This window comes from Chelonia mydas, chromosome 2, assembly GCF_015237465.2.
Source record: "Chelonia mydas isolate rCheMyd1 chromosome 2, rCheMyd1.pri.v2, whole genome shotgun sequence".
Lineage (NCBI taxonomy): Eukaryota > Metazoa > Chordata > Testudines > Cheloniidae > Chelonia > Chelonia mydas.
The window spans coordinates 36,669,565-36,686,679 of record NC_057850.1 but is presented as its reverse complement, the minus strand read 5'-3'; the positions used below and the strand labels follow the sequence as shown (position 1 = coordinate 36,686,679).

Below are 17,115 nucleotides of genomic sequence, written 5' to 3'. Positions count from 1 at the left end.
AAGATTTAATCATAAAAGTCTTAGCAAGTTCTCTGGGAAGTGTCCCACGGCAGGGCTCTTTCACTGGAGATCAAATAGCAGCTTGTCTAAATAAGCAAAATAATCTGTGTATCTCCACTATTAAGATCAGTAACATCAGGGTAGAAACCTCAGCTGAGGAGGGCCAACTAGACCATACTGTATCATACACAGGAAAGCGGAGCTGAGCCCTCAGTCTGGGGTTATCGATTATTATCTTGTGAGACCTATTAATTCATCTAGCCCCATCCTCCGCCACTGTGAAATTCCTTGCACTACCTATTCTAGTGCTTCAGCCAGCCTTGTTTTAAGTAAGTCCCAATTATGGAGCTTCCTCTACTTAAAGAATGCAGTCAGGAGACTGAGTCCTACAGCGTACCTTCCAGACAGCCAAGCAGAAAGCACTTACCATTAGCCTAGGTACTAGTGGCCTTCCTGAAGGGTGTGTACTGGAAGTTAGAAAGATATACGCTACAATACATCAATATCAGGGTATGGAATCTGCACCTGCCCCTCAACATCAGAGCTATTGTGGTGCAGGCTAGTGAAGTTGTGATTTCTATGGCTGGAGGCACCCTGGATGTGCTGGGATGCCAGGCGGCAGCCAGGCTGCTGGGCATGCAGGGATGTTGGGTGCGCAGGGATGCCAGGCAGCAGCAGAGTCCCGGGCGCGCGGGGCAGCAACCGGGAGGGACCACGGGCAAAGTTTAATCATTAACAGAAACCGATAAGCATCAAGCTTGTTGGTTAACCGGTTAACTCTTACATCTTTAATTCAAGATAATAAATTTATGAACAGGACTATATGACAGAGTTGTCTGCGATAGCAGGGGAGGGGATCCTATGATCCAAGAGATCCTTTCCAGTTCTAGGTCTCCAAATTCGCTCCTACTGCCTCCTATTTCTGCTGCCATCTCTTCTTCACCCTACCTTGGGCCATCGCATACTCTGCCTCTCTTCCTCCCACTCTACACCCCAGTGCCTTCAAGCCCATGTACTCCTCCCCATCAAAGCCCTGTTTCCATAGAAATGCATATTGTATTTTAAAGCATCCTGATGATGTATATAGATAAATATCCTGGCCTCCAGAGGTACACGGTCTGGGCCTTAAACTCTGGCATCTTTGCCCCCTGTGCCATGCACAGATCATTTTAAGAAAAGGACATTTATTTTTCTACTCCAATGAATGGAATGCAGGTGCCATCTGCTGGTTTATTTAGGGAAAGGTCATATGGAGAAAAGAATTAAAAGACAAATAGCATATTTACTGTATTACTGTAGCTCACACAGAAGAAATATAATTGACAACTCTAAAAACATACCAGACAATCCTAAAAAATAAGTGTCCATAAAGCTAACGATCAAATGCAATACCTGATATTAAAACCCATATAGCAAAATTTCTTGCTGAATGCCTACTGGCTGGCTCTTGCATACTGAAATATGTAACAAAGTTTTTAATATGCTCATTGGAAATCTCAAATCAGGAGTGTCTATTTCTGAATGCTCCTGAAAAAAAACATAATGAAGTTGGGCTAATGGGTTCTTTTCACCCCCCTAGCAATCACTTTGCATGAAGAAGAAACAGGGTCCTGCTGTACTTTAGAATGAACATACTGAGCAGTCAGCTGACAAAGTCAGAGCTAGTGAAACATCTATGCAACAAACATCTGGCAATGTGTCTGGTAAAAAGTGAAAAAAAAGTACAGAAAATACAAGTTGCCAGAACCACTAATAGGAAAATAAGGTATAAATACCTATGTTACATCTGGCCAAGGCAGCTCTACCAGCAGATTGCAGGAAAGGAAATGGTTCCCCCCACAACTGACATTTGGAACTTGACTAACAGTTCTCAATAGTCTCACTGAAATATTTTCAGGAAAGCCACCAATAATCACTACGTGGTCTAAATTTTACCAAAGAAAAACCTTACTTGGGATGATCCCTCTTTCCCCCCCCAATACACAACGTAACCTGCACCTCATTTCTTCCCACCCAAAACAAGAGCGTCTACGCTAGTGAATCAAACAAGTTCTCACAGTAACATGATTTCATTTTTAGTGGGGGGGAGGGGTGCTTGGACATGCTGACACACCCAGAGTATTAGTTGAACCCATGTTAAAGTCATAATTGCCTTTTTATCCCTTATTCATAACACAAGAAGCCCCCAGCACTTTTACACCTATGATCCCCACTGGGCCTTGACATTGGCACACGTCATTAGCTCAGGATTAAGATCTACGCACTGATCTGATTTTTTCTTTTTTTAGACATCATGGCTGGACTTGAAACTCAAGATACACGTAACCCTTAAACACAGGAGAAATTCTGCTCTGGAAGGTTGCAGCTCAGACCCAGAAAACTCCATTATATATACCTCAGATTAACAAAGGGTAATCACCTAATTAAAAAGCTACATACCAAAAGTTGAGTCTCTGTCTGCTATCCACCTCAGGGCCCAATCTGCTTTCTTCTTGACACAAGGCATTGTTTCAATTGCATTAAATAAAAATTCTCTATAAAATGAAACAAAGGTAATATTACATACACTAATAATTTATTTGTATTATATTAGTAGCTAGAGACCCCAGCTGAGATTGGGATCCCACTGTGCTTGACACTATACAAACACAGAGTAAGAGACAGTCTTTGCCCCAAAGTTTTTACAATCTAACAGACAAAAGCTACAAGGGCAAACAGACAGAGAGAGGGAAAGTCACTTATCCAAGCTCACACAGCAGGTACATGGCAGAGCCAATAATAGAACCCAGGTTTCTCAACTACCAAATCAGTGTCCTATCCACTAGAGTATGGTGCATCTCACACTACAAGCCAGATAGTAGCCAGTTCCTCCTCAGGGAGACTCCCCGTCCCGGCTCCCCTTGCAGGCCCCACACAGGAGCTGGGTACAGTTTCAGCCCCTGTGGAATACAACTGCTGATTCTGGCTAGCAAAGCTAACTGTGTTCAGTACCCCCAAAGGTTGTAGAGACATAAGCTTACAAGATGACATAGCAGCCATCTCCCTACCACCCATGTACCTTGGGAGTTCCAGGAGATATTAAGCTTCTCCAGCGGAGGATGCTGCCCTGGAAATGCAGCTCTGCGTGACCCTCACTACAGGACCATGGTATCTCCACACATCTGTAGCCACAGACTAACTTTTTGCTATTGTTATTACTGTTAATATTTACATTAGAGAGACTCTCTTGTTGACATATAGGGCAAAACTGATAGTCAAAGGTCACGACATTTCAATTTATGAATAACTGGCTAGGGTAGTTTTAAAGGAAGGTTTTGAAAAATATTAGCAACAAACAAGTTGTATGCAAGTAAAGTGACAGATAGCATTATTACCAAACCCAGATCAGTAAACAGCATTAAATTCCTAGAACGATCCATAACCGAACTGTTTCAATCTATCAATTATATTGCACTGTACAAATATTAACTAACCCTGATAACACTCCTGTGTAGTAGGTATTATTATTACTCCATTTTATAGATGGGGAATACAGAGCAGGAAATGTTAAATGATTTTCCTAAGGCCACCCAGCGAGTCAGTATGGAAAAGAAGGCAGGTGATACTGGCATGTGCTACATGACTAGCCCTCTAGACTGCACAGCCAGTACTGAGGTAATATGTTCAATGACTTTGTGACAACTTTGAGAATTACCGTTTCTTGGGATTTTTGATGTATGTGTCTATTAGCAAACTGTACATCTCCGAGTGAACATTCTCAATTAGAATCTGAAATCCATAGAAACAGCGAGCCTCTGGGATTTGCACTTCCTGGCTGAATCGCTCCACCTACAAAAAAAAGTGCCAGTTAGGGTATTAGCACTACCTGAAAGAATATTTTCAAGCCCTGAGATGAACAAAAGCAAAAGCAATTTGCCATGGAGAAAGGATGGGGGCAGTTGGATTGAAACATTTCACAAACATGCATGCAAATAGCTAGCAGATTGTGGAATTATTCTTTGAGAAAGTGAAATAAAGCTGCTGTATATGTAGCTTATAAAACTGTAATCAAGAGGTATGATGTATAAGTACTGAAAGTATAAAGCAGAATACTGCAACACTGAAAACTTCACATTACACAAACACTCAGGATTTTGGTTTGATATTAAATAAAATGAACCAGTACTTCACAAAATCTCTATGTCATAGAGAATGTGTGTCTCTTTCTCCAACCTCACCCCATACTATAATGTATTCCCTGGATGTGCGCCCAGAAGTTATATATGCACAAGGTCCAGGATGGGCCATTTTCAGGCCTACACCATGAACGGTTTAAGGTCAGATATCTTGCAGCCACAGCGTGACTACAAATGGAAAATCCATATAATCAGAAAGGGGAGATCCATCACTTCCTTGTAGACCTGGTAGATTCAGAGATATCCCCAACAAGTCACCTTCGTAAACACAAGTCCTTAGAATAAGTTTTACTGAGATAAGGAACACTGGCCAGGACATGGTAGTATCCCCTATGGTTTTTTAAAAGTGTTATGTTAGGGAGAGAGAGTATGATTTTAACCAACTCAAAGAGAAACACTGATGACACCACTGGAGAAGTTCAATCCCATCTTCCATTCCTAAAGAGCCAAAAATGAACACAGTCCCCTGGAAGGGAGGACTTAAAGATTGTTTCCAGGAACGGAGTGGTTGGAATCCTTCAGACTATACTGGTGTGAGCCTTATGACGTTTCACTCCATATTCTTTATGAAAATATGCTTATGATATGAATATAACACAACTCAGATATACTTTATGCAAAATGGGTCTTGTAAGATAACATTGGAAAGGTTATAATTTACTGAATGTGATTAACCAATTTGTACGCCTGTATCATTTCTGTATCTGAAGTTAGGAATATTGTCTATGTATCTGTATTTCACCTATGCTATTTTGGGTGATGCCCACTTCTAATACTTCAGGTACAACAATGGAAAAGCCAGACAGGGCCGATGGCCCATGAGCGAGGACAATGGACTGTGAAAAGGCTTGGCCTTCCTGCGGACCCTTGATACTGCCACTGCCTCATGTACGCTGTGATACTACAGACTCAGGTGGTCTTATCACCTGATAATAAACATTACCTGGGACTTCTTGTAACTTTCCACTGGAAGGGAAGAGGGGTCAAGTTTGGGAAACAAAGGATTCCCGACTTATGTAAATCCTATTTAAGGGTAGGGAGGAAGGCAAATGGGACTCCTCCTCTCCATAACTTGTCTGCTCAAGAAGAAAGACTGCTAAAGCCAGCTGAAGGGAAGGCGGGGGAGGCGTGGGGGGTGTCCAGACTGAGACAGGGTTCCAGTCTGAAAAGGAATATAACTGGAACTCTGAACCACAGAAACTTTGCAACCTGCCTAAAATAACATTTAGGGTGAGAATTTACATTTCTTAACCTGTTTCTTCAGTATATTGAGCTTAGCTTGCCCATTTTGCTTTATTTGGTCAGTAATCTGCTTTGTTCTGTCTGTCATCTCTTACATTCACCTAAAATTCACCTTTTGTAGTTAATAAACTTATTTCTTGTTTGTAATATAACCCAGTTTAGGTAATTTCTAACTGAGAGGGCAAGAAGTTGTGCATATCTCCCTCCACATTGAGGAAGGGGGCAAATTTCATAAAACCTTTGTGTTTGTACCCCTTAAAAGGAGTGGGCACCAGAGCTTTGGAGCAAGCCCCTAAGGCTGAATCTTTCCAGAACAGATCTCTGTGCAGCTCGGTGTGGCCCTCCCTGCCTGTGTGCTTGGCTGGAAGAGGCTTGTGAGCCTAACCCAGCAAGGTCAGGTAAAGGGGACCAGGCTGGCAGAATAGGCTGACTCAGTGGCATGCGAGCACATCAGGTGACATCCCAAAGGGCCCAAACCCGTCACAGGCCTAATTTGTCTTAAATATTGGCCCAGGGAGAACAGGTTGCTCAGATGTCTAAGCAAAACTGAAATTATGTGGAAGAGAGAAAATTCAACCAGTAAACAATAAAGAGTCACTTGATTATATTAAGTCAAAATTGAAATGAAGAGTTTTTGCTAGCCAGATGAATGGTAACTCGTGAGAAATGGGCTCATTGTAAAGATGCCTTACCAAATTTTCATTTACAATTCCATCGCTGGCTGCAAAAAAAGCCAGGACATGAGAGATGAAGTATTTTTCTTCTGATTTCAGCTTGTTCCAGTGAGGAAAGTCCTTTGATAAATCAACCTTATGGTAAAAAAAGAAAGAAAAATACAATATTATTGTCCTTTCATGTTAATAACTCATGAAGAAAAAAAGAAGCTTAAGCAAATCAGTGATGCTGGGAGTTATTTGAGATGAAACTTGAAAATGTTTAGAGAATTTTATTACATTTGTAATTGAATTCAAAATCAAACACAGTGAAAGCAATGAAGTACGGTAGTGTATCTGCCACCATAACATAATTTAATTGCTTTGCAGCTTATAAATGACCCCTTCCCCTCCGTGCCCCCACACACACACAAATACAGATCTTTGGAAACTCAGAGAATATGCACACCATTTAGAGTCACTAGAATGAGCACTAGATGTCTTATACTATAGTGTGTCTGCAAAGATATTTCTAATGGCAGAGTAGAACAATTTACTTTTACATAGAGCCCTTCATCAGTCTGTGAAGCACTTTAGGATGAAAGACACTACAGAAATGGAAAACTACTTTAGATATTGAACCATACAACACTGAAAGTGAAAAAACATTTCCTCACTGTAAAGCAGCAGGATTTCAAAACCTCAATATGTGTCAAACAAAAGAGATCCTTTCCAATGTGTCTTTAATGATACTTGCAATTAAAGACCGCATTTTGCAACGAGCCTTTAAAATGACAAGGATTTTCTTTATGTGACATCTAATTTCTCCCACAAGGCTACTGTTGGGACAATAAGAAAGCATTACATGTTTGCTCTTCTATAAGACAGTGAATTCTGGCTGGGGTAGAAACCACAGCTTCCTTAGCAGGGGTTGTATTTTTTTTTTTAAAACCACGGAAGCAGTTAGGTAGGGCCAGATGTGAAAACCAATGAGACACCAAAAACTTTATTCTTACAGTTAGATTCCCAATTCAGTCAAGCAGGGCACTGGTGCTAAAATGACAGTGAGTGGGAGGAACTGGCAGGATAGTTAAGTCTAAAGCAGACTGCAAAGCATTACAAAGGGACCTCACAAAACTGAGTGATTGGGCAACAAAATGGCAGGTTAAATTCAATCTTCATAAATGCAAAGTAATACACATTGGAAAACATGATCCCAACTATACATTATAAAATGATCTGGTCTAAATTATGTTACCACTCAAGAAAGAAATTTTTGAAGTCATGGATAGTTCTCTGAAAACATCCACTCAATGTGCAGTGGCAGTCAAAAAAGCAAACAGAATGTTAGGAATCGTTAGGAAAGGGATAGATAAGACAGAAAATACCAGATTGTCTCTATAAATCCATGGGATGCCCACACCTTGAAAACTACGTGCAGATCTGGTCGGCCCATCTCAAAAAAGATATACTGGAGTTGGAAAAGTTACAGAGAAGGGCAACAAAAATTATTAAGGATATGTAACAGCTTCCATATGAGGAGAGATTAATAAGACTGGGACTTTTCAGCTTGGAAAAGAGACGACTAAGGGAGGATATGATAGAGGTCTATAAAATCATGACTGGTGTGGAGAAAGTGTGTTAACTTAGAGCTATGGAGTGTCATTAGGTAGGAAGGAGTATTTAATCAATTCAACTTGGAGTAAACTACATGTATATTTAACAGCTGTCACCGTTTACAATCATCTGCCCAAAAAAAAAATACATAAATAATAGTGGCTAGCACTTCAATAGAGCATTTTCATCCATATATCTCAAAGCATTTTACAAGTGAGGAAACTGAAGCACAGAGAGTGTAAGTGTCCCATCAAAGGCCACATGCAGCAAGTCAACTGCACAGCCTGCAATAAAAGTCAGGTCTCCTGACTACTAAATCATGGGCCTTGTCCACTGGACCATAGTACTCAGTGTGTCCCTAAGACACCACACTGCAACGCATATCAGGCCTGACACACTCACTAACCCCAACACACTTATCATAATATGTATCTAAAAGGTGTCTTGTAAGGTATAATATTTAAACTGATCATATGCCAGTCCTGAAAATCATTGTGTGATGTATGTATGGGTTGTGTACAAAGAGTTACATGTGTGTACTAGAAATACATTCTTAAAAAGCGTTTGGAAGGCAGTGCACAAACCCTGCCTGCCCTAGATAAAGAAATGTGTATTTACGGGTCTGACCTGCTTGATTACAGGCAGGGGACAATAAGAGCACATTTACACATAATGTAAGTAAAGCTATCAAGCTAACAACCATGGAGGAGAGAGTTTAGTGAACAAGCCAGGGGAAAGTCTCTGCATCCCAGGAAGACTTCCTGGCTCTTGAGGCAGAGACAATGGACTTTGGGAAATAGAAGGGTAACAAAAAGCCATTAATCCATCACATAGAGGACAAGAGACCAGAGCTCTTGGAATCTGTGAAAGGTGGATCCTTCAACCATTTGGGCTGAAGTCTCTGGAACCTGACAATAGATGAGAAATTGCCTCAGACCAAGATTGTAATCTCTTAAACTTTAGACACCAGAAAGCACGTTTTATTTTTGTTTTGTCTGCAATCATACCTGTCTTTTTCTCTTGCTCAGTATCACAGAATCATAGGGTTAGAAGGGACCACAAGGGTCATCTAGTCTAACCCCCGGCCAAGATGCATGATTAGTTGTGTCTAAACCATCCAAGACAGATAGCTATCCAGCCTGCTTTTGAAAACCTCCAGTGAAGAAGCTTCTGCAACCTCCTGAGGCAGTCTGTTCCATTGCCCTACTGTTCTTATGCTTAGGAATTTTTTCCTGAGATTCAATCTAAATCTGCTATGTAGTTTGAACCCATTGCCTGTTGTCCTGCCCTCTTTGGCAAAAGAGAACAACTTTTCTCCATCTTTTTTGTGGCAGCTTTTCATGTATCTGAAGACCACTCTCATATCCCTCCCTTAATCTCCTCTTTTCCAAACTAAACATACCTATGTCCCTTCAGCCTTTGCTCGTATGGCTTGCATTCCTTTGAACATCCCTTTGATCATCATTGTTGCTGGCCTCTGGATCCTTTCCAGTTTCTCTACATCCTTTCTAAACATTCATGACCAAAACTGGACACAGTACTCCAGCTGAGGCCTAACCAGTGCTGAGTAAAGCGGAACTATCACCTCTCATGACTTGCATGCTATGCCTCTGTTAATGCAACCTAAAACTGCATTTGCTTTTTTTGCAACAGCATCTCATTTCTGACTCATGTTGAGGCTGTGATCCACCACAACTTCCAGATCCTTCTCAGCAGTGCTGCTGCCAAGCCAGTTTTCCCCCATTCTGTATTTATGCATTTGTTTTTTCTCCCCCAAGTGCAGCACCTTAGATTTGCCTTTGTTGAATTTCATTTTGTTGTTTATAGCCCAGTTCTCCGATTTATCAAGATACTTCTGAATGTTAGCTCTATCCTCCAAAGTATTGGCAACCCCCCTTCCACCCCATCAAACTTTGTCTCATCTGCAAACTTGATCAGTATGCTCTCTCTACCTATATCCAAGTCATTAATAAATATGTTCAACAATATTGGACCCAGAACAGACCCCTGTGAACCCCACTTGTATCACTTAAATCTCTGTTCTTTATTAATAAACTCATTCTTGTTTTATTTACAAAATAATATCAGTGGTATACTCTAAAGTGAAGTGTGAGTCTGCAGCTAACCTAACAGGCTGGCGTGTACACTCTCTTTGGAAGCAGTGAACTTAATTTCTGTGAGCATCACAGTGAGACGTCTCTGGGGTTCACTAGCTGTTAATTGCATGGGCAAGGTGTAAACCAGCAGAGTGTCAAGGACAGACTGGAGTGACAGGCAGTTGAAAATCTCATCTCCAACAAGGCTGAGACTTGCTGAGACAGAGAGATCACACTGTGGCTTACAATTCTGAGTGTCCCGAACAGAACATCACACTCACCTCTTCTGCTGTCCAGAAGGAAGCTTGTGCCTTTTTATACATGTTCCATATATCCGGGTATTGGAGTGGGAAGATGACAAATCTACGAGGATTTTTTCTGAGAAGAGGCTCTTCATTTGGTTTAAAATCATTTTCGATAGCATCTGAAGGGAAACCCTAAAGAAAAAGCAGTGTCATTTCAGAGGATTATTTCCCCGTTATTATTCCACCACTTACTTTCTTTTTAAAATAATTCATCTGAGGAAAGATAAAAAATTCCTCTGAATTAAACCACTGAGATATGCACATGCCTAAACCAAGTAACTGGAGGATCTTCTGCTGTAACCCTTGCTCTTCTGTCCGCCATCCCTACTATTTGTTACCATAGCTTATTGCTTTGTCTTTCTGCCTGGCTCTACCTAGAACAATTTTGAGTGTTGTAAATTAATAAGTAACATCCCTAGAAGTTTGCCTTGTACTAGGTGCAGCAATGTCAGGAAATGTCTGATTTTACACTGCAAAAAAGTCTCTGTGCAGTACAATGGAGAAACCCAACTTTTATTGCCAAGATTCATGGAGCAAACAACGTTGAACTGAATGCACATGCAAGGTCACATAACCCCACTACCAGTTTGTGTCTAGCACAGCTACTCAGGGCTTGTCCATGCAGGGATGTTACATCTGATTAGCTCTGGTTTGCTCCCATTAAAGTCCTTGTGTCCACACATACTGTTTTTAAGTACATTATTTGGTGTCTCAGGTTGCAGTAATTAACCCTGTTTGGAACAGGAAAAACTTTACAGTCAGGTTCCCCTCCCCCCACCACTTTAGAGTTTGTGTGGATGCCTTCCTAACTACTCCAAGTCTGGCAGTCCTCCCACGGCTACCAGACTGCAATGCTTCATACCTGCATCAACCTGCCTGTGTATCTGTGTGCCTTCGACTGCTCGGATTTCATGTTCACTGGATATCATCCTATTTAAATGCTGATGGGCAGCCTGGTGTGCCCCTGTTCGAAACCAGGAAGTAGTGAGTTCACACTCCCAGGCTCATATTCCCATTATATCAGTCATGCACCTTGGTGCTTCTGTGTGGACCCCTGCAGAGCTCCTGGACTTGACTGCCCTCTTTGGAGAGTTGCACATCCAGTTATGTCTGCATAAGAGTCACCAGAATGCAAACATTCTCAAGCCATTGTCATAGCAAATGACTGCAAGGGACACTCCCAGACTTGGTTCCAGTGCCATATCAAAGCAAAGGAGCTCTGGCAAAAGTACCTGAAGACAAGGGACAAGAACAGGACCACTGATAATGCTCCTACCACCTTGTCCATACTAAGAGCCACTGGACAGCATTTTTGCAAACAATGCCACCTGACCCAGAGGATTTGGATATTACACAAGAACCCCATATGGACAGCCACCCTGAAACTGCTGTGATGTAGAACTCTACCAGGAAGTATTACATGGTGTAATAGAATAAAACTGTACAAGGGGATTTAAACAACATTTTCTTGTAGTGGCTGTCCTCTACAATGTTGAATGGAGCTGGGAGCCCCTCTCAGCCTGCACAGCCTTTAAACACTGCCCTGCCCCACTAAAAATGGTACCCACAACAGAGACTTAAAGCTATAAAGTTTTATTTCTCTGAAGTATAAAATCCCACAACCATCATTAATCATTCTCACCCCGTAAATTCCTTGGGAATTTTGAAAGTCCCCTTCCTGCTTGCTCGGTGACGCGTGCAATGGTCTCAGCGCATCTTTCCAGATGGCCAGGCCTGCTGCACACACCAGGCAATCCCCGGCTTGGAGCAATGCCGAGCTGCTGGACCTCACTTGGGAAGAGGAGGCTGTCCAGTCCCAGCTGTGGTAAAGCCGAAGGAATTATACCACCTACGGACAGATTTCACGATGCATGACAGAAAGGGGCCATGACCGGGACACACTACAGTGCAGGGTCAAAGTGAAGGAACTGCGGAACGCCTACCACAAGGCACGGGAGGCAAACCGCTGCTCCAGTGCTGCGCCCATGAGCTGCCGGTTCTACAAAGAGCTGCACATGATACTCGGTGGCGACACCACCTCCACTGCGAAGTCCACTGTGGATACTTCAGTGGCTCGCGTGCCAGTCAGGAGTGGACCAAACCAGGAGGATGAAATCTTGGATGAGGATGTGGAGAGGGCGGGGGACCCAGAGAAAGAGGATGACTCGGAGACCTGAGATGCATGCAGCCAGGAGCTTTTCTCTACCGCGAAGAAGGCAAGCCAGTCACAGCTGTCGGAGCTTGGCGAAGCGTAAACAGGAGAGAAGACCCCTGGAAGTGGCTTTGATTTTGGGAATCACTGAAGCGAGTTATTGGGGGCAGAAGGGTTGCAGAAAGCAGGCTTGTGTCTGTGATGCGCATACCACCACGTGCCTAGTCCGAATGGTGGAACAGGCTGTTAATTCCCATAAAGCGAGGGAGTCAATCTGCCTCAGAGATCTCCAGGAAACTCTCATGGAGATACTGGGCAATCTGCTGCCGCAGGTTCTTTGGCAGAGCTGCTTTGTTTCTTAACCCCATTAAGTGTAACTTCCCCACACCACATTGCCATCACTTGTGCAGGGGGTGGGGGGGGAGCACACAGGCAAGGGGGAGCACACATTGCTGCACACAGGCAAGCTGCACAAGGGCCAGGGTGGAAGCCGCAGTCTTGGAGAAGACCCTCCCTTGATTCCCTGCTCACCCTCAGCAGTGAGATATCTTCCATAAGGAACACAGCCTGTGGAAAATGTGGGGCCCCAAGACCCATGCGCCCAGTGTACAGTAGGGTCCAGGAACACTGATTTCCCCTGCGGCTACTCACCATTTTGGGGGTCTTGTGGCTCATGTGTGCTGCCTGGGGTCAACCAGTTAGTGACAGGTATGTGAATAGTGGCTGTGTTTTAAATCACTGAATCAGTGGTCTGTGTGTTGCAAACAATACTGCTTCTGTAAAATGTTGCATTTTTGCTTCACAGATATGACCTTGGGAGCCTAGTCTCCATCTTGGTAAATTACCATCAGCTGATAATTACAGCCCCACCACGCTGAGGCTGAAGCAGAAAATGTTTCAGAAGTCACAGAATCTGTGACATAATCTTAGCTTTACTAATGAGATAAGGGGAAGTTTCTAAAAAGAAGGCCTCTGACCCACAGGGGTGACTGGAGATGATTTTAAATAAAACAAAAAAATCTGTTTTCAAATGAGCCAACATGGCCCATCCCAACCTGTACACCTGTGTTAAAATCTATGTGAATTTAAGTGCAGTGAAAAAACTATTGAGCAGCAAGGAGGAGAAGAGGAAAGGCCTTGGGAAGAAAGTCGGTTGTAAAACTTATCTGGGTTAAGACTAGAAATAAGGATGAACTGTCTCAAATGGGCTTTCAGCTGAAGTCAGTAATTGGCAATGATATCACTTGTTTGTTAAAGGGCATAAGAAAGAAAACTCTTAGAGGGTTTAATGCTAATACCTGCATGACCGCAGTGGAGCCAACCAATATTGGTCTAATAACTAAGGCTACGATTATGTCACAGAACCTGTGACTTCCAGAGACCCCTCTGACATTTTCTGCCCCGGCCCGCAGCAGCTCCTATCTGCTGGGCAGCAGGGGGACCCCAGAGCTCCCTGTGGGTCCCCCAGAGCTCCCACTCACCGCAGATGGCTGAGATCCCTGCAGCTGCCCAGCCGCAGCTGTTGGCAGGAGCCTCCCAACCCCACCTCAGCAGCCCAGCAGCAGCAGGGGGGGACCCCGCAGTAGCCCAGCCGCCAGGGTGGGGATTGGAGCCTCCTCATTTTGTCAAGGATATTTTTAGTAAAAATCATGGACAGGTCACGGGCTTCTGTGAATTTTTATTTATTGCCCATGACCTGTCCGTGATTTTTACTAAAAATATCCGTGACAAAATCTGAGCCTTACTAATAACCCCTGGGTTTAGCCTGTTTGTAAGTAACTTGATCAAATGCTTATGAATGTTTTGTTACTGTTTAGGTGTAGTAAACTGCTTACTATTTAGGCATTTTAGCCACGTTTAGAGCAACTGTATTGGCCTTTGGATTTAATAAAGGTATCAAAGCCATGCTAACTCATCCATACTGCACTACGCAGACCTTTTGAATTGGATCTGCAGTTTGACTTGTGTCCACACTGCAAAATGACAAGGCTTGGATCTGAGCTATAGCAGAACTCAGGCTCTGACTCCCCCAAGACCAGAGTGCTTGCTGACCCAAGTTAGACTGAGTTGTCGTGGACAGAAGGGGGGCTTGGGCTCAAACCTGATCAGAGCCTGGACTCAACGTGCCACGTAGATATACCTTAAGTCTTTGTACAGTACCTAGCACAACGGGATCCTGATCTTGGTTGGGGCCTCTAGGCACTACTCGAATATAAATAACCAACAAATTGTGCTGGGATCCCTGCATAGCTATCAATATCTAAACAGGGGGGAACAGACAAATCACCAAACATACTTGGCCTCCAACTTCTGGAGGATTTTGTTCAGATTCTAGTGAATTTCAGCACTTACAGAGTGCATTACAAGCAAATTAATTATCACAACGCTCCCAAGAGAAGATAGTATTTACCTGTCTTTTTAAGTCAAACCCCTTAACATCACTTTAAGGAGAGGGCTTAACCAAATTTCCTTATTTAAATTTAGAAAAGAAAAAATACACGTAAACACTTAAAATTTATTTGACATTTCCCTAGAATTTAGCAACTACTATATGATAGAGTTCAAAAGCTCCCCAAGGACCTATGTGTTCCTGGTGTAGCCGGAACTCCCATTGAAATCAAGGAGTGCATGCTCAGACTCAGATCAACAAAGATATCCCATATTTTAAAAGCAAAATGTTTTATTATGAACTTTGCCAAACTAAGGAGACCAAATCAAAGGATGTTTGGCAGCGCTGGTGTCCATTTTTTGAGACTTTTTTCTATGCAAAAATGTACTTCATTACACAGATGCAGTCAGCTTAAAAAACAAAACACACTTTTGTTTGAATAATTTTACCAGTTATTGTTAGTAGTAACACCCTAAGTCACTAGGTCCAAGGAGAGAATGCTTCAATGCTTCACAATGATACTGAAACAATAGAGGACAGCACTGTGTCACCACACCTGTTGTCCCTGGGAGTCATTCACACAACAGAGAACTACATTAAAACACACACACAAATCCAGGAAGATATGGCTGTAAAAAAGCAAAAAGTCATGACTGAGGCTTGGTCTACATTAGCAACAATATGTTGGTATAACTATGGTGGAAAATCTACACCCCTGGGCGACGCAGTTATGCCGACCTAACCCCTGGTGTAGACAGTGCTATGTCAACAGGAGGGCTTCTCCTGGCTCCCACCTCTCAGGGAGGCGGAGTACCCCTCCCGTCAGCAGGTATTGTCTTCACTGAAGCGCTACGGCTGCCCTGCTGTGGCATTTTAAGCGTGGACAAGCCCTGAGATCAGGAGTGCCCATTGGATACTATGAGCATAGCGCTGCCAGCCCCAAGCACTCAGACACCACAAGTCCCCGTTCACCCCCAAAAGCCATGAGAGCGTTTTTAAGCCAGTGAGATTTTGTATAGCCTTAGGGCCCGGGTTCTTCATAGCTGCCTTCTGGGGCACATTTTCCAGCTTCTCTTCACCATCACAGCTCGAGGCTGAGCGGGAAGGGAGCCATGCGAGTCTAGCGAGGCTCAGGGCTCCAGGAACTGGGGGCTTCAGAAGAACACGCCCGAAGCCAGGGGAGCCGGTAGCCCCGACTCACTCCCCCCTCGCCAACCTCCGAAGAGCCGCACTTGAGACGGCCGCTGACCCGTCGTCAGCCCCAGCGGCCGGGTGAATAACGAACCGGCGCTGGGCGGGGATCCCGGCTCGCCGAGCACCTGCCGCACCGCGCTGCCCACCCGCGGTAGGCCCGGCCCCGCCGCTCAGGGGCCATGGCGGAGCCCGAGCCCCCCCGAAACAGGCTGCTAGGGGCCGGCCGCGGCGCGCTCCCTGCCCCGAGGGCAGCGCGAGCCAGCCTGGCGCGTGACCCGTCACAGGGCCAGGCGCCCCGTCAGCGCTTACCCGCTCCGGCCCTACGGCCTCCTGCCGCGGAGCGCGGCCCCGACGCTCGCCCATGGCGCGCGGCGGCCGAGCGGGGCTGCGCCACTGGCCGGAGGGACACGCTTGACCAGCGCTGCGCAGCCGCTGGAACGTTACAAACGGCGCGGCTGCTCGGTTGGGACGGCGCGTGCGCGTTCCGACCGAGCATGCTCAGCGCGCTCGGCTGAAGCCGCTGCCCTCCCTCGGGCGGGGAGTCTGTGCCCGGCTGCGCACGGGGGGGCGCAGAGGCGCGAAGGGGCCTGAGGGGGCGGGAGAGTCGGTGAAATGTTTTAGACCCACCCCCCCCAGAAGTGACAAGGGCCTGCCCGGGTTTGCTGTTCCCAGGAGCCCCCGGCCCGGCCCATGGCTGCAGGCGGCCTCCGGCAGCGGGCAGGCTGGGCGCTGCGTGGGCTGCCCTGGGCCTGTCACACCTGCAAAGGGAGAGGCCCGCCTCGAAGTTACGTCTCTCTTAAACTGTCATTGCTCCCAGCACCGCAGCGTTGCCCTGCGTTAGCTGCACGCAGCCCGCTGTTTAGCTGAGCTTTTCCTCGCACCCGGTCCCTGACTGTCTTACAGGCTGCCAGGAGCTTCAGCCATCAGCCCTCGCCCTGGCTCTAGTCGAGCACCTGCTGGTTGCGGCCTGAGATTTTAAGTCTTAAATTTTTGTTCTTTCTCCTACATGTTTGTTCCTTGGGATCATGTGACCTCGTGGCAGAATGATTTCCTGAGTTGGTGTCAAACTTCTCCAGCTTCCTTTGATCCACACATGGGGATTGCCTGCAGCAGCAGCTGTCATTGTGCCTCTTTCTCCAGCTGTCTAGTGCTTTTTCACATGGCACCATGTCTGTGTAGAATCTGCATCCCACAGGTTCACCACAGGCCAGGTTTTTAAAGGGGGAAAGTACCTAGTTGATGCTTTTGAAAATTAGTTGCCTAAATAGCTTTAAAAATCTGGCCCTATACTA

General features: G+C 44.8%; 1 protein-coding gene across 3 annotated transcripts in view; it reads right to left on the bottom strand.

The window, feature by feature from the left end:
- The window catches only part of RRM2B (ribonucleotide reductase regulatory TP53 inducible subunit M2B), a 32,287-nt gene extending 15,858 nt beyond the window's left edge, over positions 1-16,429 (bottom strand). Inside the window, exons 1-5 of one of the 3 annotated variants that reach the window (XM_037892180.2) lie at positions 16,133-16,429; positions 10,065-10,220; positions 6,110-6,226; positions 3,695-3,828; positions 2,440-2,534 (exon numbers count right to left, since the gene is read on the bottom strand). In XM_037892180.2, coding sequence (XP_037748108.1) covers positions 2,440-2,534; positions 3,695-3,828; positions 6,110-6,226; positions 10,065-10,220; positions 16,133-16,186 — 556 coding nt within the window. In that variant the 5' untranslated portion in view covers positions 16,187-16,429. Of the gene's footprint in view, positions 1-2,439; positions 2,535-3,694; positions 3,829-6,109; positions 6,227-10,064; positions 10,221-12,031; positions 12,170-16,132 lie in introns of those variants that run through there. The other 2 variants (XM_037892179.2, XM_037892182.2) reach the window with 2 other exon arrangements.
- Positions 16,430-17,115: the final 686 nt, after the last annotated feature.